At 47.0% G+C, this 26,488-nt stretch overlaps 1 protein-coding gene across 1 annotated transcript in view; it reads right to left on the reverse strand.

Moving 5' to 3' along the window:
- Nucleotides 1-26,488, reverse strand: part of B3GNTL1 (UDP-GlcNAc:betaGal beta-1,3-N-acetylglucosaminyltransferase like 1) — a 60,381-nt gene that overhangs the window by 33,525 nt on the left and 368 nt on the right. Inside the window, exons 2-6 of the mRNA XM_053453108.1 lie at nucleotides 25,402-25,518; nucleotides 24,986-25,085; nucleotides 20,356-20,420; nucleotides 9,699-9,764; nucleotides 2,988-3,083 (exon numbers count right to left, since the gene is read on the reverse strand). Coding sequence (XP_053309083.1) covers nucleotides 2,988-3,083; nucleotides 9,699-9,764; nucleotides 20,356-20,420; nucleotides 24,986-25,085; nucleotides 25,402-25,518 — 444 coding nt within the window. The remainder of the gene's footprint in view (nucleotides 1-2,987; nucleotides 3,084-9,698; nucleotides 9,765-20,355; nucleotides 20,421-24,985; nucleotides 25,086-25,401; nucleotides 25,519-26,488) is intronic.

The following is a 26,488-nucleotide window of genomic DNA, read 5'->3' on the forward strand; positions in this document are numbered from 1 at the left end:
GGAGAGCCAAGCGTTATTACGAGACTCTTCCAATAGAGCATTAACCCTTTCAGGGAGAGGCTCTGGGTATTCCATGCAGGTGTCGGGGAAACTCCGTTTGGTTTCATGGATTCTTTGTGTAGCGCCGGTGAGAGGCTCTCGTTAAAGAACATTTCACACATTTGCTTGAGTGAGATAAAAAGCTCCGCGGCTCATTTATTCTGAAGAGCCGCTGTATCTGTTTGTTCAGTAGGATGTTCTAAGAGTGTCCGGCCCACGGATGACTGCTTGGGACGCATGGATTACTACGCATCCTTACTTTCTGGCTTCCTCTTCTTTTGGCGAGACGTGAAGCACACCGGGACGCGTGGTTTAAGCTCCAAGCTCCAAGCCACCTGTCCCCCCGGCTGCGATCAGAAAGCCGAGACACTTCCCTGCTCGCAGCTCGGCCACGTACCCGATAACGCGCGTTACGGTGTACTTTTCCAGCACTCCGTCTCCATAATCGCTAACAATGAGACGTTAAAACAATAATGAATGCCACCAAGATAACGCCTTACAAATCGCTTCTTAATGAATAGGCGAAGTGTACTTAAGAACATGACAATCTAGATAAGAAAGCGCGGGGTAAATATTTCCCAGGTTCTGTAAACTGGCCGCGGAACCGCGCCGTGAGAGCTTAATGAGAGATCCGGGATCCGCGACATAAACCTGACGGGGGCACTTTACACGCACTCAGCCCGGCTGCTCCGAGTACACGTGATTTCAAACGCTCCGTGTGTTTGTTAAAGAGACGGCTTTGGTTACAGCTCCGCGATGTATGAACCGCGACACAATACTGCAGTGCGTCACTCCGGATAACCGGCCGTGCGACGAGCTCCGCCGCTCGGCAGAGCTGGTTTCTGGAGGTCGCTGCTCCGTGACCTCGCATAGTTCTGCAGCAAAGCCAATTAGGCCGGGCCACTCGTTCCGGGTGCTCTGCTTTACAGATGCGGACGAGTCAGTTCCCATTATCTCCTAAGTGCCTCTTATAATCCGGGATTACGGTCCGCCAGACCGCTCGAGGCTTTTCCAAACCTGCTGAGTCGGTGTTTTCTTTTTTTTTTTGCCCTGAACTCGACTAATTTGTTATTTAAAAAAAAAAAAAGCTGAAGTTTTAATTCCAGTCTGATGAAAACAGGACACGACTTAACTAAACACGGCGCTTGTTTTAAAGTAAAGGGCGAGATGTTTTGGGTTTCCTTCAACGCCAACGGATTCCTCTAACTATAAACTTTCATTCTGCAGCAGCGTAACGCCGAGCCTCTCGTTATTTTATTATTTCGTACAAGAAATCCGATCTCCGGAGAAAAGATTTGCATAATAACGGGAAGCTGACACTCTGGTAATTCTAGAGTTTGGGCTGAAGAGCAAACATTTCATTGAACCGGGGAGATAAGGAGCGCCAGCGTCCCGCTACCCATTGTACATACCCCAATAGTGATAGCGGGACTAGGCTATTGTACTGAATGTGCTGGCAATTGTACTGTAAAGCCAGTCCTTGTATCAACAACCCTTTCAGTAAATCGATGATCCATGGCATCACGCACCAGCCCCTGGTTTTGACCCCATGAACCGAATGTTAAAGGGTCTGATGTTTTGGGGGTAACTCTTCCTTAACCCCCCCAATCGCATACTGTCTGCCGGGATTAGCGAGTGGGAGCCTCTGACACATCTGAAACATTTAAAGATCCTAATCCCGGAGTTACTGGAGTTTTTCATTTCCTCGTCCTTATTCATCTCTGGGTCGCCGAGCCGGACGAATAAACCTTTTCTTCGGAGATGATTTATGAAGTAGTTGTGACGGGCGCTCCGCAGGCTGCAGCGCTTTATCGCGGGGATCCGTTTCTACGCGGTCTCCCTTATACACAAAGCCGGAGTTAAAGGATAGGAAGAGCTTAATTTAGAAGCCAATTCAAACCAAATGTCCCCAAAAAATGAAAGAAAAGAGCCTTATAAACATGCATTTTCAGTATAAAGGAGTCTAAAGTACGGCCTATATTATTGTATTCCCCCTCCCTAGGAGCTAAAGGACCCCATGTGATGGGGAAGTTCCACTACTTTCCGATACGGCCCATTTTTTTTAATGATAATTAAGGTGCATTTTGGGAAGGTTTTCTTCTCTCGTCTTCGAATGAAGCTGAAATGCTTGTTTGCGACGGACGTTTTTACTCCCCCTGCACTCCGCAGAAGACCCTCAGATACGCCTTGTGGCTCAGCGTTTGTTACAGAGCACAATAACCAAAGATAACGACGCGGGGGGAGCGCGGCCGCTCATTTTCTTTGTTGTACTATGCAGGACGCTGGTCGTTTTCACATATGGGTTTAAGACGGACAGCAGCATGTGTTAAGACGCGCATGTTTTCACATCAGGAACAAGAGGGAAAAGACTTCCACCCAGCGGCTTCAAAGGCCAAAGCTCCGAGCGCTTGCACCTGTCTGTAACCTGTAACGCTTAATCCGGGGGGATCGGAGACCCCTGTTAACTGCTAAGCCAGGAAGGTAGGGTTGCACAGAGTAGGTTATAACGTGAACGATGACTTTTCACATGAAAACCAAGCAGCGGACCACAAAAAGAAACATATTTTATGATGCGAGGCTAACAGAATACACGTGCGAAAAAACGCGGACTTTACAAGAATATCAGGCGGTCGCGCGGGGCGAGAGGACGGCGGAAATTCATTTCACAACCCAAAACTTCAGCAACCGGTTTATGAGCAGCTCGGACATTATTTATACCCAAACGGGGTTCCTCCAATCATTTTATATAGAGGGCTTTCTTTGCTTCTTTGCAGCATTTAAAAAAAAAGCAATGAAGCAGAATTACTAAACTTACGGTTTTCTGGAGATTTTTCCGCTTCTTCTCGTAGAACAATTCAGCAAAAATAAACGATTCAGCAATTTCAGTAAAATATTTCCCGATAGGATTAAAAAGCTGTTATAATAACGATCCCGGAAGCCATCGTTACCTGCGTGACGAGCTGATCCGGCGTCAGGCCGTTGATCCATCGGGTGTAACGTTCAGTGGCCCCCGCTGGCTCTCTCACCACCCGACAACCAATAATCTGCCAGAAGCATAGAAAAGGGGTATTATTTCCCAATAAGCCAAAAATCTTTATTCACACAAACGTATCGTTATGTGTTAGGTGCGTCTGCGTCACCCAGCGGTGCTACCGACTCTCCAGATGATTGGAATCACGCGAGACATCCCGGGGGTGTTTAATCGTTTATTCCTTGAGTGTCAGATGACCAGAATTCATTATCTCGCTTAATTATAATGAAGTGCTGGTATAAGAGAGGGTCTGAACGGGGAGAGAGGGGCAGCGGCCAGCTGTACAGGAAGGGAGACGCAGAGGAATCCGAGAGGTAACCAAAACATCGAGATAAGGAGACATCCCCGCGCAGGCACATCCGAGCCTTTCCAAACACACTAATGAACAGGTGCTGATTTGGGGGGGATTATTAGGATCAGGATACCCCACGGCCTCCTTCGCAGCCCGGTAGCTAAAGGGTTAATCGTTCTGTTGTGTATACATGGATTTAGAATTGGAAAGCTGGAAAAACAGAAGAGTTTAGTCCTTAAAAAAAACGTAGTTTTGGTTTTTTATGGATGAGTTTACGGTCTGGGGCGATTCTGAAACAAACGGCTACTTAATGCAAAAGCAGCAGGGGTGCGTGTTACAAACACGTGATCCGTGTAGTGTGATGGAAACAAAGTCTCCTTCTACATAGATCATAATGTATGTAATGCTTTCACAGCTTTTATCTCAATGGAGTTGGTAAAAAGGAGCAAAGTTTTTATGCACGGACCCCCAATCCACCGTGCCCACCCCTGATGCTAAAACCTTTAGAAGTATTCTTTGGAATATACAATCTGCGAGAGAGCAGCGAGCCGGCGGCGGGAAGTTTGCGAAGTTAAACTGGATTGGTTACGAAGCTCGAGGACTGAGAAGACGTAAAAAGGTGTGCGGCGGCCCAAAGGATCCGAGACAGCGGCCCGCGGGATTCCCAGAAATCTGGCACGCAGGCAGGGTACTCCGAACCTCTCTCTGCCTGCCGGACGCCCCGCGGACTTTCCCAATCCCATCCATCACAAGCTGTTTCCTTGGAACAGACAGCGAGAGAATGAACGCCGTCAGTCAGCAGAACAATCGCTGCCGGCGCCACAATACCCCTGCCAGTCCCACAGGGGTAGTGCCAGCAGCCGCCTCGGGAGCGGAATGCTAAACGCGGCCCGACCGCCTCCGGAAGCTGGAGAGTAAAGAGACGACCAGAAGGACAGAGAGCAAGGGGCGGAAAAAGCCCTGAAACTGCTCATCGGAGCAGAAACAAAGAGAAAATAAGTATCTGCCACTCTGTAGCCACTAAAGCTGACGGCGAATGCAAGCTCTTTGGGCTAGGATGAAACCCGACACAGAATATGTCACGCAGGCTGACGGAGCACTGCATGCCGCCGCAAACATGCACACGCGGTCACACATACAAAGGCGGCACGCAGAAACAGGTGACACCCCCGCCAACGTACAGAACATCTTGGGCAAGATTTCTGAGTCAGCTTCCTTCCTATTTCTGGTTAATGACCTCGTGTCCGCTTTTAAGAACTGATCAGAGAAACTTTCCACGGCGGAGCGCGCCTTCCGATAAAAGAACGAGTAGGCAGGAGATAACGAGCGAGCCGGAGAGATAGAAAGAAAGGGCATCGCGGCGGCAGAATGACATCACGCTTACGGGAACGCGTGTGCGTGTCTGGCCATGGCACGTGTTACACTGTGCACGCGTGTTACAGGCACGGCAGATACACATTTCCCATGCAGCCATGGACGGCTCCGGAGATTGTCCATAAACTATATGTGGAGAAGCTGTAACAACGTGAAAACACGGCATTGTCACGTCTTCATGTTACGTTATTACCAGCCATAAGCCTCTCCTCAACATACTTATCACTGATCTATAACAGTAGCCGCCGTACTGCGCCAAACAGCCGAGCAGGGACACACCACGGGAGGGAAGCCTGCACGGAGTGGAGCGAGAGGCCATAGTCTGGAGTTTGCACGCGGTGGCAGAACGTACCCCATCCGTCCATCGGCTCCAACAGCGAGGAATTAAAAGCAGACCGAGAAACACCCCGCGGAGATTTAAAAACCCACATGAAGAGCGCAGCAAACACATGGAGCGCGAGGAGGACAGGGCGTGGGGCGCGAGGAGGACGGGGCGTGGGGCACGAGGAGGACGGGGCGTGGGGCGCGAGGAGGACGGGGCGTGGGGTGCGAGGAGGACACGGCATGGGGTGCGAGGAGGACGGGGCGTGCGAGGAGGACGGGGCGTGCGAGGAGGACGGGGCGTGGGGTGCGAGGAGGACGGGGCGTGGGGTGCGAGGAGGAAATGAATCCCAAACCGGCACGTGAGAGAGTGAATTAGGAAAAGATGTCCATGAAAATCAAACCAAAACAACACGAGAAAAGATGGGACGAGAAGGGACCAGAGGAGAGGGAAAATGACAACTTGTCATTTCAACCGAAGTTACTATGTTACCAGAACAGAGATCCACGAAAGGCCTGCAGACGAGCCGGTGTTGGCGGAGGAACAGAACCATTGCTTCCAAAGTGATGTCACAGAACCCGGGGAATAATATCACCGGCACGCAGACAATTAGTAAATAGTTTCATATAATTAGATCATTAATCTGCGTAGTTTCTGGTTACTGTGAATGAAGACACTTGGTGGGCCATTGGAGGCCCGGACAGACAGATGTCGCTCAGCCGACGGCTTGGGTTCCTGCCAGCCTCGGAGCCAAGCATGGGGTCACCCAGCGCCCTGAAACCTAGAAAGGCATCGAATGAGTAAATCACGGAGTGATAAATTCTCCGGGTGATGCGGCCCCCGCTGTGGTTTTAAACACGAATCACTCTGTGTCAGAGAATCTGGCAGCCGGATTTGACACTAATATCCTGTTGACTTTATTTACTTTGGAGTTTATTTTTTGTCTTTTAATATTGTATTCTATCCCCCCCCAAGGGGTCCAGACAGATGTCCGAGGGTTGTTTCTTTGCTGACAGAGACAGTGTTCCATGAGACAGACACACCGATAACACACAGACACACAGATGGGGGGGCTTAGTGACAGACGGGGGGCTTAGTGACAACAGGAGAGATCACTGTCGGGATGTATCCAGCTTCGTCTTCAGTGGGGTGAAATAACAATCAGCGTCCGTCCCCCCGTTCTAAACCTCCTGATACCCTCTTTATAGTGAGTTAATGTCTTTTCTGGCGCTAATTCTTACGATTCATGCACATAGCACGTCAGGAGGGTGACTTTGAAAATAAAAGGCTGAACCTGGCACGGCCAATGGGAAACGGGATCTCGGCTCTTTTATCATTCATTGGCTGTCCCGGTTTCTATTAAACGCACACGTATACCGCCTATGCCGGCACATAATAAAAAGGCAGAAATGTTGCTAATCAAGCTTTGTTTTTGTCGCGTTTCTATCTGCCTGTGAGGATGCCGGACATAAAAAAACAAACATCAAAATAGTGAATGAATTCCAAAATAAACATTCACAAGTACTTTGTGAAAGCGAAGAACGCCGCTATATTTTCTTGGATCTCTGCAGAGCACCAGATGTTCCTCTGACTCGCGCTTCGTAGACATGGGGGCTGCCCAGAACGCGGCGGGTTAACAGCCGCATTCATCTATCTCTGACCTCCGACCATCCTCCTATCTCTATCTAGTGCTGTCGAAACGTTCAATAAACCATCACACGATCCCGGCGTTTCAAATGAAACGGCTGCTGTGCTCGGCGCGTTCCGGGGTCTTCTATTTCCAGCGTGTTCCGGGGTCTTCTATTTCCAGCGTGTTCCGGGGTCTTCTATTTCCGGCGCATCCCGGGGTCTTCTATTTCCGGCGCGTTCCGGGGTCTTCTATTTCCGGCGCGTTCCGGGGTCTTCTATTTCCGGCGCGTTCCGGGGTCTTCTATTTCCAGCGTGTTCCGGGGTCTTCTATTTCCGGCGCATCCCGGGGTCTTCTATTTCCGGCGCGTTCCAGGGTCTTCTATTTCCCGCGCGTTCCAGGGTCTTCTATTTCCCGCGCGTTCCGGGGCCTTCTATTTCTTTAGTTATGAGTATTTCACGCCTCGGTTTTGGACTCTATTCAGATTCCAGACAAAGACACCGTGAGGAATAATAACAGCGACGCGCGGACGGATTCCCAGCACAATGTAAACGGAGAGTGGCGGCTCAGCGTATAGAGAGGGATGGAGAGACGCGCTGGGGGTCACACCTTTCCTGTTCTGGGAATGGCCAGTCCGATGCGGCCCTTAAACAATGTGGAACCAGCGCTGGCGGAAGACACGGAATCTGCTTCGCTCGAGTCCCTGGACGATTTCAGCCGAAAAGAGCCAGCGCAGGTTACAATGTATCAGCGAAAGGGAAATCCACTTAAAACCACACCATTAACCCTTACACTGCTTGCGGAGCCGTCTTCTTGTACTGAACACATTAGAGACTTGGCAAGTAGGAACCGTTAAAAGTGAGCGACCTTTGCGATCCTTAAGACGGCCAACAGCAAGCGAACTCCTGTGGTTTGGATGAGGAGACAATAGGTGAGCGACCCAAATACCGGGGTCCACTGTAGACCCTCTTCGTTTGGGATCTTCCGGGCAGACCTGTTCCGATCCGGATCTACCAAGTACCGCTGAGTTTCACATTCACCTTCCGAAAAATGAGTGAAATGTGTTTACATACGGGCTCCTCGCTGATTAAAGCCACTAAACCACATTGCTTGCGCCTTTGTGCTGAACCAGAAACAAAGAAACCTAAAGTAACATTTTTTCTGTCAACAACTCTGCTTTTATTTCAGGCCGGCCAACGTCGTTACCGTCGGATGAATTGAGCGAGATTTCAGGTTCTTTTAGGGCAAAACAGCAGCTCGCCGGCACTTACAAATCCAGACAATTTGGGTGTTTAAAACGGAACGCAAATTATTTTAAATTATCCCGTAGATCATTTCTTGTATTTTTCATGAAATAATTACTGGCCGAGATATAATTAAAGCCGAGACTATAGATAACATACATAAATGTATCCGGAGGATTTCTACGAATAAATCGGGGAGGAAAATGTAGACGGCCGGTCCAGCTGGAGGCAGGAATTGCCGGCGATCGATGCGTCTTAAAAGAAGAAATATTTTATTTATGCATCTCGGGGGCCCAGATGTTTGTTACGAGGAACAACTGCAGACCGTTAAACCCAGGATGATGTTTCGGGGTGAGTGAACTCGAGGGGGGACATAAAATGTTTGGCAGGTTAATGGCGAGACAGGTGCAAGGGGTCCCGATCGGCCCACATAAGGGCTGCAGTCTTCACCCAGCTCGCGCGGGGCCAGGCACACAACTTATCGGGGTCCAAAGCCCGATTTCTACACGATCAGGAAATTATTTGCATATTCCGACTGATATGTGATGGATAAAACGCGACTTCCCCGGGGGATTTATAACGGCCTCTGAGCCATTTCCAAAGCGAAGCCTGACGTATTTAGAGGTAAAAGACCCCGCCATGCTTTGATAGACGCAGAAGATGAGGTTTTAATCCCAGATATAGGGGACAGCTGTGGCATTTACCCCAAAAAAGCCCCCCTGCGGAGGATAACTCCTTGCCCCGGCACGCGGAATAATTATCTGCTTCGGCGCGAAAGCTTCTAAATACTCGCTTGTGATTGTTTTACCCGCGCAGGTTCTGTAAGCTTCGCTTACTCGGGATCTCTAAAAAACTTTTACAGCTTTTGACTTTGAAACGTAAAAGAAACCCTAACAAATAATCGAGGATCCCTGTCAGTCCGGCTGCCGTTGGTCTGGCTGTCAGTAGAAGACTCTGAGTGACAAGAAAAATAAATACAAAAAATGGTATTTGTTGGCAGTTTACGAAGCCCGTCTGTCACAGGCTGTCACCGAGGGCGGAAAAAATGTGTGGCATTAGGTCTTGAGTGATCCCCGTGAGTGGATTCCACTTGTGTAGTTAAGACAGAAATAACTCAGCCTTTATCTCTCTTGTTAGAGTAACCGGCGCTCATTATCTTTGCTCTTACTGGAATGTTCCAAACTATCCGGCTCGACCAATAAAGAGAACGCGGCGAGACCTCACCTCCTGGTTCCACCGGACTGGAATGCAGAACTTCCCGGCGCCGCCAACACCGCAGAAATGTGTAGGAGAGGGGCGGCCGATCGCTTATGATTATATATATATATATATATATATATACATACACGCTGCCAACAAACCGCCGCAGAGCCTTACACAACACATGGGCAAGACAGACTCCAAGAAACCCAGAACCCGCCGGCAGATCGGCCCCATTCGGCCCCTTATCTAGTCGCCCGTTTCTCCTGCTGTAAAGACTCAAGCCTTAGTCAGTCCTTGGTCTTGTCTTAGATAAAAGATTGGCCTCTACCACTTCTGCTGGGAGGTTGTTCCATGAATCTCCTTTAATGCATTTAAGTGTTTCAGACGGATACATAAAACAGAGGGGACCCTCCTGGCATCTTACAGACCAGAGGCAGAAAAGCCACAGCTCCATCATCATGTGGATAGTTTTGTCTATAAACCCCCGCACTGGATAACGTGCCGCGGACGTTCTCTAACACGCTACGAGTTATCTGGGAATGAAAGGGTTACTGATGTGTACTCACGCTGGTTGGGTGCCGGACGGTGGCCTCGTACTGCAGCTGGATTCGCTGCGGCATCATAACATCATCCTGCGGGAACACAAAGACAGTAATCGTGTTAAACAGAGTTACAAAAAACACAGAAATGTCACCTTAATGGCACTAAATGTCACAGAAATGTCACCCTAATGGCACTAAATGTCCCAGAAATGTCCTTGGGGCAACTAAACAAGGGAGGAATGATTAGGAACATTTGGTGAAACACACTGAAAGTGATCTTTATTATTATTTATTATTATTATTTTATTATTTATTTTGTATTATTATTATTATAGAACATGGCGGCTCCATTTAATAACATTATCGATATGGGGTTCGTATCACATACAGCCCACGGCCTGGTCGGTACCGGCTTTGTCGCCTCGACATACGTTATTACTAGAGGGGTACAATCTGAAGCTAAAACTCCAGAAAAAGGAGAAACGACAAAAATAGAAATCGAGGAAGTGGCTAATTTCAGGAAGGTCCGACGGTGTTACCGGGTGCAGCCGCGTTCTGAAGGCAGAGACGTTTATATAACCTTCAGCGCGCCGTTTAACACCATGCCCTGGGCCAACGAATTCCAAACACCCGTCCACCTGAACGCTGGAGTCAGACGCAGAGCTAAGGCTTCTGCCGTAAAAAACATTACGTTTTGGTTTATGGAAGCTCTGATCTGACTCTGATCCGCTGGGGTGGGGGACGCAAGGCTTTATAAATGTAATGAATCACTCACACAAAACATCGATAAGGAAAAGCATGCAGATCTGTCGTTTCAGGCTTCTCTTATTGACGTAAGACATTAAAACACGTCAGAGCTTGAAAAATCCCTTTCTGCTGCTACGGCAACAAAGCCGGTCACCCCAGAAGTCCCCTTTATGTAACTGTGGAGGGGGTATTTGGAGAAGAGTCGATAAAGATAAATGTCGTCGCGGGTCCAGCCTTCAGGTTGTTAATCTTTGGAAGTGTTCCGGTTCATACGGTGTTAATACAGCCGTGGCCAATGCCCTTGCCCCATTCTCAGTGCCCCGTGTCTTCATGTGGGTGTTGACAAAATAGCAGATTTTAGCTGAATCCCAAAAATGTATCAGCCTGACGATTTCTTTTACTTTACATGAAACTGGATGATACAGAAAAGAGTCAGCAGGAATTACACAAAAAACCCACAAAAGAATCGAAAATGTTGCAAAAAGTTGGGGCCGAGAGAAGCAGGAAGGGCTTATGACATCACAAACCACAAGACGAAAGGTTAAGTGATGTGTCGCTGCTGCCTTCCCTCGTCCCGATGAAATTACATCCATTTGCACAATTGTTTGGTTACGCTGACACCCGCTCTAATCGCTTCCAGCACGCAGAGTTTAACCCCCCGCCGACGGCATGCTGGCTTAGAGCGCGTCGCTCTCCGAAGTGAGAAACGTTGTGTGGCCCTTAAATGGTTAACAGATATGTCTGAGGAAGACTATTTCAGCCGCAACCGCAGCAGCCAAAACCCGAAATTAGACTTCAGCGGAGCGTATCGGGATATTAACCCACTCCCTGCCACACAGTAGGAGCGCAAGGGCAACAAGGAATGCCAGGGAGGGCAAATCTGCAAAGGTGACAAGGGTCACCTTTGGGATACTTTTGCCATTATTTGCACATTAGATTGTTTAGCAAACTTTAAAGCACTTGGGGTCCAAACTCAAGACAGAAACGTAAAGTCACCGCAGAGCCAGAACCAGGTTTTTCTTAATCAATTGGACATAAAAACCAGTGGTCCCGATTCTGGTGTCCCACCTTCCAGAGGGAGCTGCGAGCCGGTACACAGCCCCCCCGGGACGGGATCCCATAGGCGTGAGTCAGACCTCAGGCCGCGCACGCTGCTGGACCGTTACAGGAAAAAGCTCCCCGTCGAGTCTGACACCAGTCCTCCTGCATCCAATCTGCAGATGTCTGAACTTATCTGAGTCACTCCAATGATTCTCCGCGGACATAAAAAGGAAAAGATTGGCGGGGAAATAACGCAACGGAACAGAATGTTTAGTGGGAGTTTTAGGGATTGGGAAATAATCATCGCAAGAAACCGGTAGCGCCGAGCGGGAAGGGTAAAGGGCAGCCACCCTTCCCTGACACGGGTCTCAGATACGGTCCATGAGACACCATAAGCAGTGTGGATATCAGAATCCCCTCTTCTGTATGCTGGAGACCCCCAACCCCGGTGCAGGCTGACATCTAAGTGCATTAATAACCTTCCGTTCTTGTAACCACGGGCCATGCTTTGAAGCTGCAGAGTGTCGGGTTAAAGAGGAATCTCTGTGTTACTTTGTAGCTGAGACGGATCGTTCACCGGGTCGGCCTCGGATTCTTACGCTGGAATAAAGGTGAATCTGAAAAGTATTGCTTTACAGCACCGAGGCCGGAGGGGGGTGACGGCTGAAACGCCACCTGACACTAGAGATCGGGGAGCAACAAATAAAAGAAAGGACCGATGTTTTTAGTCCTGTTCTAGCGTTAACTTACACGCTTGGTCTATAGGTGCCGTAAATTGAGGACGTATATGAAAAAGGAGTAAAGCTCTGAGTATATGATGTGTGAAAGGAATAAGAGTGCCATGCGCAGGTGCAGCAGCTGCAAGCAGGGAAACATCTGGATTAGAGCCTGAGAAGCTCAAACCTATCCCACCCCACAGAGAAGACCCCTGACGCGGACAGAATGCATCTGTCAGGGACGTTACCGCGGCCCCTGTGAGGAGCCGGTCTCCGGCAGCGCCCGGCAGGAGACGAGCTGTAATGTTATCTGGTGCGGCCGAGATATTCCAGGATCAGATTAGGAACGCTTCGGTCACCTGTGGCTGGGATAAGAAGGCAATGCCCTCCGAGAGGCAGGTAACGGCCCCCAAACTGTATCTATAAGACATAGTTCTATAACGCTCCACATCATTTATTTATCTTATTTTTGCTCGGATTCCTGGAGTATATTCCTGAGTCATAGAGGCAGCTGTCCTCTACAGAAGGCTTAACGCTTTGGTGACTCAGCTGGGTGAGGATGGGACTCGGTGCTTCCCAAGTCATGAAATTCAAGCGAATCCAGAATTAACAGTCAGGGATGTCCAAATAACTCATTTTCCATGGGAAATCCACCCAACTGATTACATTCTAGCGGTTAAATGAACGCTAGGGTCTCGGTCATATCTGAACATCATGGTGGACTCGAGAAGGGTTTGAGTCCTCGGTCAACAAGAAGCCTGAGGGCTTCTGTTTGATTACGGAGCGACCTTGAGACGTACGAAGGAACCGCACAGCGTTAGGAGGACGAGACACAACGTTACCAGGAAGTCAACCGATTAACCATCAAGGTCATAAAAAAAAGCCTGAAATACAGGCTGCTCCTCGGCTACACGGAGATCATATCGCTGTTACTTAGTTTCTTAAGAAGGAATTGCGTGGGGTTTATCTCAAGGTTCCTTCATAAAGAATTCTTACGCTCAGGAACATCCAACTTTCTACTTTATCTCAGTTACAAAAGTAGACAAAATTAAACCCAACTGTTTCGCTGAGTTTAGACACGCAGGCACAGAGTCTCAGGGCCGCGCAGGCTTTCTACATCAACGTGTTCCATCCAAGCTGGGCGGACAAACTCTATATCGACTGCAGACACTGTAGCATCGCTGAAGTGTGAAGAGAACACGGACGGAGAAAGGACACGTTCGAGAACGTTACATTATTTAAACCAAACTGTCCAAATTTTGTGTTTTTAAAGAATTTCTACGAATGTGCATTGCATCTCTTGTGTTTGGAACAAAACCTTTCAAATTCTGTATCAGATTCCTGCTCCTTTAAATCATTTTTGACATTTTTGTAAGGTGTTTTGATTAAAAAAATCTGAATATAATGCCTGAATAACAAAGCGAGTGTCACATTTTGTGGAAAAAACGTGCGACCTGCTCCTTACTCAATTATAAATACATTTAAAAAAAGAAAGTTTCCCATCGCCGGCCTATCCCCTGTCCTAAGCAGGTGTGGAAAGGAAGCTGTTTGGTTAAAAAATGCTGCAAATTATGACCACTTTGAGAAAAGAAAAAAAAACTGGTGGCTATTTGTTTTGGGTACGTTCCCACGGTTAAAGATACAGAAACCCTTTATAAAAAGTGCTCTGCGTTTGTAAGAAAAAAAAGTAAATGTTTAAACACAAGCGTGAAACCGACGTTTCTAAGGCTTCAGTCCGAGGAATGACAGCCGGACCGGGGAGTGAGAGAGAGAGAGGGGGAGTGAGAGAGAGAGGGGGGGGGAGAGAGAGAGAGTGAGAGAGACAGAGGGGGGGAGAGTGAGAGAGTGAGTGAGTGAGAGAGAGAGAGTGAGAGTGAGAGAGAGTGAGTGAGAGAGAGTGAGGGTTATTTTGCCAGGGTCCTGACTCGCGAGGAACGCGTTGGCTCCATATCACCATCATAGACTCAGATCACTAGACCCGGTGAATGAAAGGGACAGGATCACGCGTGAGAACCAACACGCCAACACGTTTACATATAATATGGATGCTTATTTTAACCGATGTTTATTCAGGTTTCCAAGTCATGATAAGAAACAGCGAGCGCCGCCATCAAAGCCATCTGGCAAATAGAGAAGATAAGAATCTCCGTAAGAAAAATAAAAAGAGTCAGACCTGGGATTCTGAGCGTTATCTCAGCGCTATTATCTGCTTCTTTCACAGATTTTACTCTGGTCGTAGAAACCATCCGCAGCACAGAGATCCGCCATACGGGAGACAAAAGTCCATGCGGGTTCCTTGGGTAGGTGGATGGTAGGTAGGTAGGTAGGTGCTCTAAACACACGTGCCCCTGAATCTCATCCGCTTAACGCTCTCACAGAATTCTCTATTACAGGACGCACTGTAATTAAGCATTTATCAGTCATTATCATATTGCATGGGTTCTGCCCCAAAAGCTCTGACAAAGAGAAAAAGATACTTTTGTATTCCGTTTCGGGGGTTTTCTGCCCTTTTAAATGCACGGCGTTTGAGTAGAAAGATAAAAGAGGCAGGAGGGGAGATCAGGAGGAGAGCAATAAGTGATGAGACCTTGGAAGGGAGATAAACACCAAACACAACATAAAAATGAGGCCTGCTCTTAATAACACCATGTACCCTGAGCATATAAACCCCAGATGTGCAGCGCAAATATTCCACTAAGACACAACAAACATAATATAAAGAGAGGGAGGAGAGAAGAGAAGAGAGGAGAGAGAGAAGAATAAAGAGAGAAAGAGAATGATGCCACAATACTTTTGTCACTAGTCTGTTTTAAACCAAAACAGAGGGAAAATATCCCAAAAAGTTGGCCAGTCAGCGGCAGAGGGGTAATTGCAGTCCATCGTGTACCCTTGTGCTTCTTGTTCTGTTCTATCCTCGGAGGTTAGTAATTAGCATCTGACGTGGAAGCTTCTGGCACTGGTTGAAAGCGTGTGCCACGAATGGATTACTTCATGCAACAATCACGCGTCCGGCAAATTATTATTCTTATGGGCGGAAGAATTTCCTCGTAAATTCATAAATGTGGTGACTAGCTGGGGAAAGAAGCCGTGCTTTGGGAAGTATTCAGGAAGAAGGTGCCCAGGCAGCAGATAACACAGGGCCTATGGGCAGAAAGAGGGGAGAACTCTCCCAGCAGGAAGGAAAGCCATCGTACACGTCACAAAGCTTCTCTGATGTCATCAGTCTGAGTATTAAATAATAAACCAAGTAACAGGCCAATGGCAGACAGTCCTGGGCTCTTCTGTCTACGTCTATCTTCTGTATTGGGTGCCCCAAGGGGCAAAAGGGCCAAGGATCCCTGCCCCAGTGCCATGCAGGAGCCAGATCCATACATATGGTAGCAGCCGCTAACCTTGCCGAGCTATGACATCATATCCGCGCTCCATCAATCATTCGAGCAACATAAGGTGTGGGGGTGATGATCTGTGGAAATAGGGTGCGGATCCCATTGCTCCCCACTCTTTGATCTTCGGATTTTGGGTGAGATCAGTGCACTTTATTGCTAACAGAAGTGCCGAGTCCCAGTCCCACCCTCGCTGGGTGCCGCAGCACATGGTCTTGGCGCGGCAAATGATGACAACGGGAAAATCGTTGCGAGCCCACTCACAGTACGTGAAGCCAGAGCTACGCCTCTTATTACAGCTCCCCGGGGCCGTTCATCAATAACAGTCTTCTGTAATCGCTCTCATCTGGTGATTCTTATTTTCTTCAATCACCAGAAACCCACAAATTTACCTTGGGTTTTTTTCCCACATGTTTCTAATTTTCTTCGCTTTCTCCCCTTGAATGTCCAAGGAAGAGAGACTTTGTAACAGCGCTGACCGTACAGACATTTCTGTGCCGTCGGGCGGCATGGTGACGACGTCCGATAATCAGATATTCACAGCCGGGGCATCTTCTCAGATATTAAGGGTGTGTTGGCTCAGGGGTCTCGGCTTTACCACGGACCACGGGATAAAACGCTTACACTGCTGTCGATGGACGGCTACTATCTGGTTACTTGGGCTGAAACCGAAGCCGGGGACCGTGCCTTGGAAGTGCAGGATCCGGTTAATTGCAAACATTCCTCGTGACAGAAGCAGTTTGCTGAGAGACGGCTCAATGAAAGGGGCTTTATTTGGATTGAAGAAGGGCTCGCTAAACAAAGCCAGATGGGAGCGGGATGGGTGACGGAGAAGATACCTACGTGATAAGATGACGGGCGGCTCGCTGCGTCCATCGCTACGCTGTGTGTGTCCACATAGTGCCGCGGAACAGATGGACAACCGGGGAAGATACGTTCTCCTTCACTCTTAGAACCTCGCACCCAACGGGGCAAATCAAGCTGTACCTCGCACGACTTTTCATCAGTAAAGCACACAGTGTAATGTGAGAAAGTTTGACTTTACTGAGAGGGTGGTAGATAAATGGAACAGCCTCTCAGCAGAAGTGGTAGAGGGTAATACAGTGAGGGTATTAAACATGCATGGGATAGACATCCGGCTCCTGAATCTAAGACAAGACCAAGGTTTGATCTTTACAGCAGGAGAAACGGGCGACGATCTGCAATCAAATTCTATGTATTGTTCCTGAACTTTGAGACAAGGGAACATACTTTTAAAAGACCCGACTAGATACACTCATCAGAATATACCTTCCCCGGGGAATTCATATATATATATATTTTGTAGTTGAAAGTTTTTTCAAGTTGTCAGGGATACAGAAGGGGGGAGTATAAGAGGGGCTCAATAAATCACATATTGCACCACATGCTAACCTAGTCCGGTGAGCGATGTAAGGCAGAGGATCTGCAGCATATCGCACCTCGTCCAGCGAATCTTATCCCGTCCGGTGAACGAGGAGGCTGGCGCTGGTTACAAGCTGGAGGGAAGGCCGTCCATACGCAGCGCACGAGTGCATTAAGGGCAAGTACGAGGGGCAACGCAGCCTCAGTCAGCCTTTGCTAGCAGGAAACGGATGCAATATTGAGCTCAGAAGTATATATTTTGGTATTTTGGGAAGGATTGTCCGCTCTAAATAGTTTTCTTCTCCTAGATTCGAACTTTTCTGTCGGTGCCGAGCGGTGATCGGCAGACGGTTATTAACCTCTCCGGGCAGGATGGGAAAAGCACACAACTGGTGAGCCGGGGAATGGAGACCGTTGGAGTCTAAACAAACGTGAGTGACAAGTGTCACCGATACGGCCCTCCCGGCCCTTCAGCAGATGTGTTTTTTAACAATACGTTTTAATCCAGCTGTCACAGGATTCATTATTCTCAGCGCAGCTCGGGTAGAACGCCGCGCGTTATCGTTAAAAAGAGATCTGTCACTACTACGGGTCAAAACACTAAATCATTTACTGATTAAATAAGTCATATACGTTACATTTATTTATATAGCGCCTGCAGATTCCGTAGCGCTGTTACAATAGCGTATAGCTGTGAAAATAAGACAGAGAATTTCTAAAAAATCATTGACGAAGGTTAAACATACTGGTATAGAAGGAGAAGAGCTTACACTCTATTTGGTGGTTGAGGGGGAGGGAGACAGTGGGAGAGGACTGCTTGGTTGAGTTGATTAGAAACCCCCCAGCTTATTTGTATACCATGAGAGCAGCCATCTTAACGTCCTGTTCTCAGGAACTGCAGGATTATTCCTCCCCATGAGGGTTGTGTCTCCCCGGATTATTGTTGAGACTCACTGTTTGCGTTAGGCGATTCATTAGAGGTCTGCGTTACTGAAACCCTATTAACTCTCCCTGTTAAAGAGGAGGTTCCATAAAATTTCACGTTGAGGAATTATCTGCAGTTGTTGAAACTGCCGTTTGGAATTCTGACACACAAAGCCGTAAACTCTAAATACACACCGAGTTTCTCAGCTTTAAAGGAAGTAGGTGACATATATGCAGCGATAACTCAGAAGCTCGCAAATGCCCCGGGGCAATGCTTCTGTTCCACCGGCTTGGCTTTTAATGGCATTTAGAGCTGTCCAAGAACAACAGGGTAAGCGGATGGTAAAACGAGCAACAGGCAGGCACAGTGCGTAGAGGCCAAGGCACTGCTCCCTATTATGGAGGAGCTCCGGGGCCGAGGGGGTTATAGAGGAGCTCCGGGGACGAGGTACGAGGGGGTTATAGAGGAGCTCCGGGGACGAGGTACGAGGGGGTTATAGAGGAGCTCCGGGGCCGAGGGGGTTATAGAGAAGCTCCGGGGCGCAGAGGCGTGAGGGGGTTATAGAGGAGTTCCGGGGCCGAGGGGGTTATAGAGGAGCTCCGGGGCGCAGAGGCGTGAGGGGGTTATAGAGGAGTTCCGGGGCCGAGGGGGTTATAAAGGAGCTCCGGGGCCGAGGGGGTTATAGAGGAGTTCCGGGGCCGAGGGGGTTATAAAGGAGCTCCGGGGTCGAGGGGTTTATAGAGGAGTTCCGGGGCCGAGGCACGAGGGGGTTATAGAGTCTGAGACGCTTTCAAGAGCCGCACACAAACTACTGAATTTCCAAAATAATAACGCTCATTAGAAGCTATGAACCTCTGCCAAGCCAAACACAAGTTGATTTAACCCTGTGCCAAGCTCTATAGCATCCCCCGAGCATTAAAGCCTCCGTCGACCAAGCAAGGTTTATATTTACATTGGAAAGCGCAGCAGAACAAAGCGGCGTTCAGATTACAGTCATTATTTCATATTAGAATGAGGTGTATTGTACTCAGGTGGGGGATGGAGGCTTCAGGTAGAGAGAAGAGTCCCGCGAATGCCCAGCGTCTAGTGGTAGAAGTGGTAGAGGGTAATACAGTGAGGGCATTAAACATGCATGGGATAGACATCCGGCTCCTGAATCTAAGACGAGACCAACGACTGATTAAGGTTTGAGTCTTTACAGCAGGAGAAACAGAAGACTAGACGGGGGCCGGATGGGGCCGATCTGCCTGCAGAGTCTGTGTTTCAAAATAGCCAATGACCTGTTTTCTAAAAGTGCCAAATTCTAGCAAAAGATGACTTTAAAGTGAGAGATGAAGAGAAGTTTGGGAAGTTTTAGGAGTTTCTTAAAACACTCCGGATTAGAGTAGATTTGTCATCGGAGAGGCATGGGAGAGCGACGTCTGCACAATGTCAGGAGTGGAAGTAAAAGCGAATGCGATTTGTCTTCTACCTCCGTGAGAAGCGCTAAAATCATAAATATTCACACTATTCTGGGCAGGTCTCGGGGAATGTACATAAAGAATCAATCTTTCCGCAGGAGCACAAAAGAGAAAACACACATTATCTGTGTTTCCGTCAACGCGACTTCTCAGGCCGGCGGAAACTCCCACAGGTTACCGTTGGCCATTCCAAGGGCCGGGCCGCTTTACGTACTTGACCCTTTTCAAGCCGCGCTCGGGGAGAATGGGCTACTATTGAAATGTGGAAGCTTTCTAAACAGATGTGAGATGTGTGCAAACAAGCCGGTGGCTGCCAGACTCGGACCAAACTGTCACTTCTAGAGCGAAGCCGAGGTATTTGACAACTTGTCTCCGACGTGTTGCATTTTTCTTCCATGTTTCCCACGGGGACATTGCGAGTGTGACCATACGGCGCTGCCAGCTGCGATTAGCTTCCCCTCGGAGCGTCCACGGGCCGTACTGCGTGTACGTCTATTAACCCATACCTGCCGGCACGTCGCGGTGTAGTAATAAAATAGTTCCCGGAAACATCTCAGCCGTAACTATTCCTCAAACATCTGTCACGTTTCTCAGTAATAATAAAACTTATTGGGGTTGGGCAAATGTATAAATGTGTCGGAACTCCCGGAAACATTCCCAGAAAATCATACGCTGTCCGCCGGGTTCGAAACGTTTTCTTGATTGATCTGTTGGTTTCGATTAGTTTGGCAAAACATTTATAACAAAACAATCCATTCTGTTTAATCTTTCAGAAGGAGATACCCAGGCACTGATATCAGGGAGGGGGTGTCCAAATGGCACACGTTTGTTAGTGTAACCATTTCATTGTTTATCCAGTGCCAACAGATAAAGTAGTACACAAGAGCTTACAATTGAAAGAGGACTTTAGAGGGGACTGGAAGTCTTTTTGCACCAGGACTTTATATTCATAGCAGGATCATACGTTCTTAAGACAGAAATCTATTTACAATGATGTAGCCATAAAGAGGTCATCAAAGTACTTACAGAATCCAGAAAGCATAAGTAGCGTCCGGAACTCTGCCGAATCGATTGGTTCTTTGCAAAGCCAACTGAAAAAGAGAAATAAAATAAACTCAGGTCAAATAAAAAAGAGACTGAAAAACAAAACACAGGACAGCCACATGAGTTTTGTATAAATCGTCTACATCACCCAGCTGGACTCTCTGACTAATGAAAGTCTATGGAGGAACGGACTTCATTAGCATCGCCATAAAGCACCAGCTCAGTGTGGTGTCTGAGCCAGGAAAGTCACCTAAAATATCACATGACTGACAGCAACGGCGGCTCCAGGTCTACAGGTAAAGGGAGTTTATTGGAGCAAAATGAGATAAAAACTGATTTTCTTCAATGTCGACCGACTTTACTGTATACAGTGCTGGGGGTTTACTACTATATACTTTGCTGTGGGGGTTGTTGCTGTATACAGTGCTGGGGGTTTACTACTGTATACTTTGCTGTGGGGGTTGTTGCTGTTTACAGTGCTAGGGGTTTACTACTGTATAATTTGCTGTGGGGGTTGTTGCTGTATACAGCGCTGGGGATAAGAGAGACCTTTTGGGCCAGAACACAGCAATATTGAGCAAACAGATGGAAACCCTTTATGAACCCAACATAGTTCTAACCTCTGTGTCAGAAAAACAGCATTTCCATCTTTAGCACACGAGAAAAGTCTTAATTGAAATCCTCAGTTGTGTTTTTTCCAAAAAACAACCATATATTACTAAAATAATAGGAGGTTTAACAAAATATTCTGCAAAAATGTATTTACTTTAACGAAGGAGGATGGAGGAGCCAGGTGTTTGTTCCTCTCTAATACTAAAGAGGTTAATACAGAAACACATAGATTCAGCTAAGTGTATTTAATGCTCCGGTTAACTGATTCTGTAAAAAAAACAAAAAGCACAAATGACTCATTTCTGCCATTTTCTTTAGAACTGGCAACGTTTCCGCGCTGCTGATACCGGCCAAGGTTGATGACATCGTAACATCTGGAATCCATTACCTTCCAGCCAGGAGCTTTGAGAGTTCAATAAATAGCGGGATATTTTTAGACCAGGGCCAGTATTTTCACCTGGGGGCAACAATATTCCCAGAGTCGGGATGGGAAACAGGATGCCCCCTCATCCCCAATCCAAAAAAGATCACCCAGAGTCAATGTGGTTTGAATTTTTGTTTTGTTTTTTATTAACAGTGAGAAGTAGAATTTCATGTTACTCTCACAAATCCAGCTTCCCATGCATCGGCTCCAACCCCCACTTCCTCCTGTCCAAAACGAGGGGGTCCTCTCCACCTTCGCTTCCTCCTGATCCAAAAATGGAGCAACAATATTTAATAGATCCTGCCAATAATTACATTTGGTCTCTTTTGCTGAATACATTTTGGGTTTGAAAGGGTTTTGGCAGAGGGCCTCCCCATTGGGCAAGGGGATCGGAGGTCAACTGATCTGAGGTGCAAAATGTGGCCCTGAAAGTGTCTCGTCCGTCTTTGCAAAGGAGGAATCGTGTCACACAGGATGGCCGACGTCGTCATAAAGTGTCTCCTCGAAGTGACTCCTATACATATACCCGTTGGGTCCCGCCACACTATGTGCACCTATGACCCCCCCAGACTTCTATGATGTTCTACGGTCCTCCTGGCATTGCTTCTCTATGATACAGTAAGCGCTGCCTGCCGTAGTCCGTACGGATTGTTATTTTGGAGTCCTGTTTGATCCACGTAAGGCGTACGAATACCGTCTGCTTATAACGAGCAGGAGGTCCTCACAAGGAATCACTGCTGCATAACTGTGAAGGTATCTTCTGCCTGACATAACCAACCGGGGTCTCAAATATTTACGGCAAGCTGACCCTCTCAGCATGTCAGCGGCTGTCTGATAATCATCTTTCTGTGGGGTCTCTTGTGATGTTTCACATGATTTCAAATGCCGAGGGTTTGCAGCCTTAAATCGCGTCACATGAAAGGCGAGATTTCATGGTAAAAACATGATGCCCGCCGGAGGGGCCATTTTTAGAGTGTGGGGGGGAAAGGGCTCAGAGGAGCCTGCGGACATGATTATTGTGGTCATGCTCAATGTATAGGCTGTGAACTCCTCATGTCGATTTTTGGGGAGTCTTATATTTCACATCGATATTTCTTCCCCACGTTAAGCATGTAATAACCTCCCTCAGTCGTGCTGATGGGGCTCGGGTCTGTGTAGGTGGGACAGCGCCTTTAAACTGCTGAGAAATAAGGAAAGGATTGCTACATACTTCGTACGTAAGAGTCTACTGAGGCCCCTTACCCTGCGCTTGACCTGAGCGGCTTTCCAACAAACTGCACACGGATTCAGTGTGTGATTTAAGTGCAGAAAAAAACAAAATAAGAGTGATTATTTCGTGTTTTTTTTCTGGCAATTTCCAGCAGATTATCTCCAAGAAAACGATATAAAATAATCTGGGTGGGTCTGGCTTTCAGATTTACAGCCCGCGGCAATCTCCAAATGTCTCCGTCATATATTACTTTATTATCTGTCTCCTGGAGGAGACCCCCAGCCAGCAGCACGTTACATTTAGCAGCTTTTGTATCAATTTCCGCTTATTTATTTATTTTTTAGTATTATCTCGCAAAACAGATTTAGTAAATGAACATAATACTCATTAAAAAAAATGAGTGCCAATTGTATGATCTCCGGTTGCTGGTGAACCACAACTCCCAGTACTGGCTGGCACTCCCAACAGGTACTTTAAGCAGTAGAGCGCGCGCAACAAATGGTTCCTCTCGTCTGGCAAACGCCGCGCTCCCGCGTAAACAATGTTTTGCCAGAGAAATTAACAAACTCTAAATAACATTCCAGTCTCGGGCTGGAAAGCCGATTTCGCAATGAAAGTCAGAGATATTTCTATAAATTCTGTGTGATGCTTTCCGGTGCAAATGCGGGGAAATCAGGGAATCATCAAGAATGGAGGGCATGCCCTCTGGCCAGGTAGGAACTCATAGAGCTTAAACCTAATAAAATGACTCTGTGTTTCAAAAAAAACCCAACCCAAAAACTTAGGATACAAGTGTTGCTCTTGGCACCGGTCACCAAGCGTAGTTTGTGCTCAAGCCTTGGCGTGGACGACCAGGAACTTTTGCCATGTGGCAGCTGTCAGCGGGGAATGATATGAAATATGGACTGCGGGTGACCTTTCCACACGGACATTTGCATTAAATCATCTGGACATGAAGGCTGCAGCCAGTGATCACAGCATTACCACCTCCGACTGTGCCAAGGGTGTTGCCAGCTGGACGTGACGCACACTCAGCCCCTAGAAAGGATGCTGCGGGGGGATCTGGTCAGCGGAGGGTGAGGACCACAGAGCCCCCAGAGCACAGGGTGTCCAAAATGTTACTATCGTAGCATGAAAAAGGCACAAAACAGTCTGTAAAGTTTCCAAAACACAAGAAAGCGCTTCTTCTCGGATACAATCACTGGAATAATATTTCTGTTCTCAGCAAACTAATTAAAGTTTTAGCACATCTGGCAGATGCTGGGCAGGGTCCTGAAAACATCTGTGTTCGGCTTCAAAATAGGCAGCCAGTGTATCGTTTGACTTAAAGAGGAACGATCACCACGTTACCAGCTACGGTCGCTGATACGGCACGGCAGGGCTGTCCTTATCGGGGATATAAAGGGAACTTTGGATTCCTTTTCTTCCGTCAACTGTATGCCGGCCGACGTATCTGCGGCTCTCTCCCCTCCTCATTTTCTTCTTGTCTCTTCCTTCTGAGCATGTTTTTTATTTTATCCATTCTATTTTAGTTGTAAATGTTCTATCTTCTTATTGTGTTTGGAACACCGGCTCATTTTCTGTTCTGGGACGCATCCTTATTGTCCATTAATGTGACCAAAGCAATGTCTCCAGCCCACTCTGTATGAACATCTAACGAACGTGGTGTTTACTGCGTTAAGTGTTGCCATCGGATGTCGTCAAAATACCAAATCAAAACAACATCTTGTGTTATGTTGTTAATACGCAAACAATCCTATAAACAAATATTCTAAATCATAAAAAAAAAAACATTTTGAGGCAAAAACATCCATATGACTGAAAATGTCCTTATTTTTATCATGATTTCAATCTAAGCTGTTTTTACAGGAAAGAAATGAGTCTCCCGCTATGGGCTTAATGTTCACAATAGTGAAGTATTTGGTTTAATATCAGTTTGCTTGGGAAGGGGGGGAGGCAGCTCATATGTCTTTGCCAAAAGATCTGAATCCAATCCGGGCTTTTCTGGTTAAGAGAGAAAATGTTACTATAGTTTCAAGCTGACAAATGCGAGTTCGGTCGGATAGTAACATTCCTCGCCGCAGCATGACGGAGAGATCATGCACTTCACAGTGAGAAATTCTTTACACTTTTTTTTTTTTTAATTTCAAACTCAAATTCCTGGGTAGTATTTGAAGGAACGAGAAGCAATTGATGCAGTTTATTAAGCAATTATGGGGGGGCATTTAATAACTGTGAGAGCAGGGGTTCCAATCTGTCAATCATGTGACCGAGAAACCATATTACTTGGTTCCTTTTTATTTTATTAATGTCTCATAGCCTCACTCTGGAAAGGAGTTAAAATGTCTTTCTATGTCTCCTCTTACCTCCACGTGGCTCGGGGGAATCATGACCTCCAACGACCAAACTAATTCCTCGTTCTTCAAACTTCGGCCTCCAGGCCTCTATTATTTCTATTGAGCGGTCCTAGAAAACGTGAACACTCTTAAAAAAATGTGGATGCTTGCAAAAAAAGGTATTAACAGCCCCATTGTGTCATGGCAAAAAGAGACTGACTTACCACTAGAGCAACCTAATCAAAACATTAAACCCCGTTATACACTTCCAAAAATTATAGAATGAAATGTAGTTTCAATGTTTGAATTAACTACCCCCCCGTGTCACACGGACATTAATGTAAGGCCAGTAATGCGGGAGTACATAGAGGCATGTCTAAGATTAATACAGGTGTTTGTTAAGTTTTATTAATAAAGTTGTGTGAAAGTTGGATGAAGTTCCCTACCTTGCTAGCATCATTGAAGACAGACACCTCCAAAGATCCATCAAAGCCTTGGTCTACAATGGATCTCATGCAGTCGTCCAGCCATAGCGCTGCGTTGTACGTGGGGAGAATCACAGACTGAAATATAAAACGATTTAGTGATTATCGACCTGCTGGCAGCGCAAGATACTAGATACGGGAAAAGGCGTACTTTCTACTGGACATTATAAGAAATCCTTTCCATTGGGATATGTGCAAAGAGTTAAAAAAACCCTAAATGACTATTTAACCTATATCCCAATTGCACTGATTATAATGGTATGGCAAGGACGATTCACTCACAAGACTCCCAGCACGCCAGGGAACTGGATTTGTGAACGGAATTATGCGGGTGAACAGAGAACAGAATATGAGAGTTCACGGCACCAGAGCAAAGGAAATAACGTGAGATTCCGATTCCCCTATTGGGATTTCCACCCCTGAGTTCAACACTCTATTCTAAGAACTTCTCATACTTTAAAATGAAAGTTTTTCCCCCAATTCTTTCTAAGAAATATATATTTTTAATGTATAACTCGCACCGGCTCAACAAGTAATGTTCGTGGAATCCATATTCCATCCTATTTTAACGACAGCTGAATATATTGTGATTCAGTTTTTATGGGTGTCTGGGGGCCTGGAACCCAAACTTTCACATCTTGTAACGAGACTGATTTTTTTTTTAAGCATTTATTTTAAAGAGGGAAAAAAATTAGAAAAATGTACCAATTTCCATGAAATGATTTACCTCCCCGTGAAATAGCTGAAAACAATGAATTCTTACAATAGCCCCGTGAATAAAGAAGGATGGGGGTAAAGGGACAGGAACAGCTGCTCTCTACGTTCTGACCCCTTGGATAATCCTTGTTCACCAAAACATGCCCTCATTCCACCCTCTTAAAATTAAGTGGGTCACATGTTAAGCGTAAACTGCCAGATGTTTATGGGCGATAAAACCCAGCCCGAAAAAAGGCAAATGTTGGATGGGAAAGCAGAGCATTCACACATATAATCACATGTGTTAAACACATGTAACTGTTAGCACCTAGTAATGCCTACCCGCTGCCCT

This window comes from Spea bombifrons, chromosome 13 (genome assembly GCF_027358695.1).
Source record: "Spea bombifrons isolate aSpeBom1 chromosome 13, aSpeBom1.2.pri, whole genome shotgun sequence".
Classification (NCBI taxonomy): Eukaryota; Metazoa; Chordata; class Amphibia; order Anura; family Pelobatidae; genus Spea; species Spea bombifrons.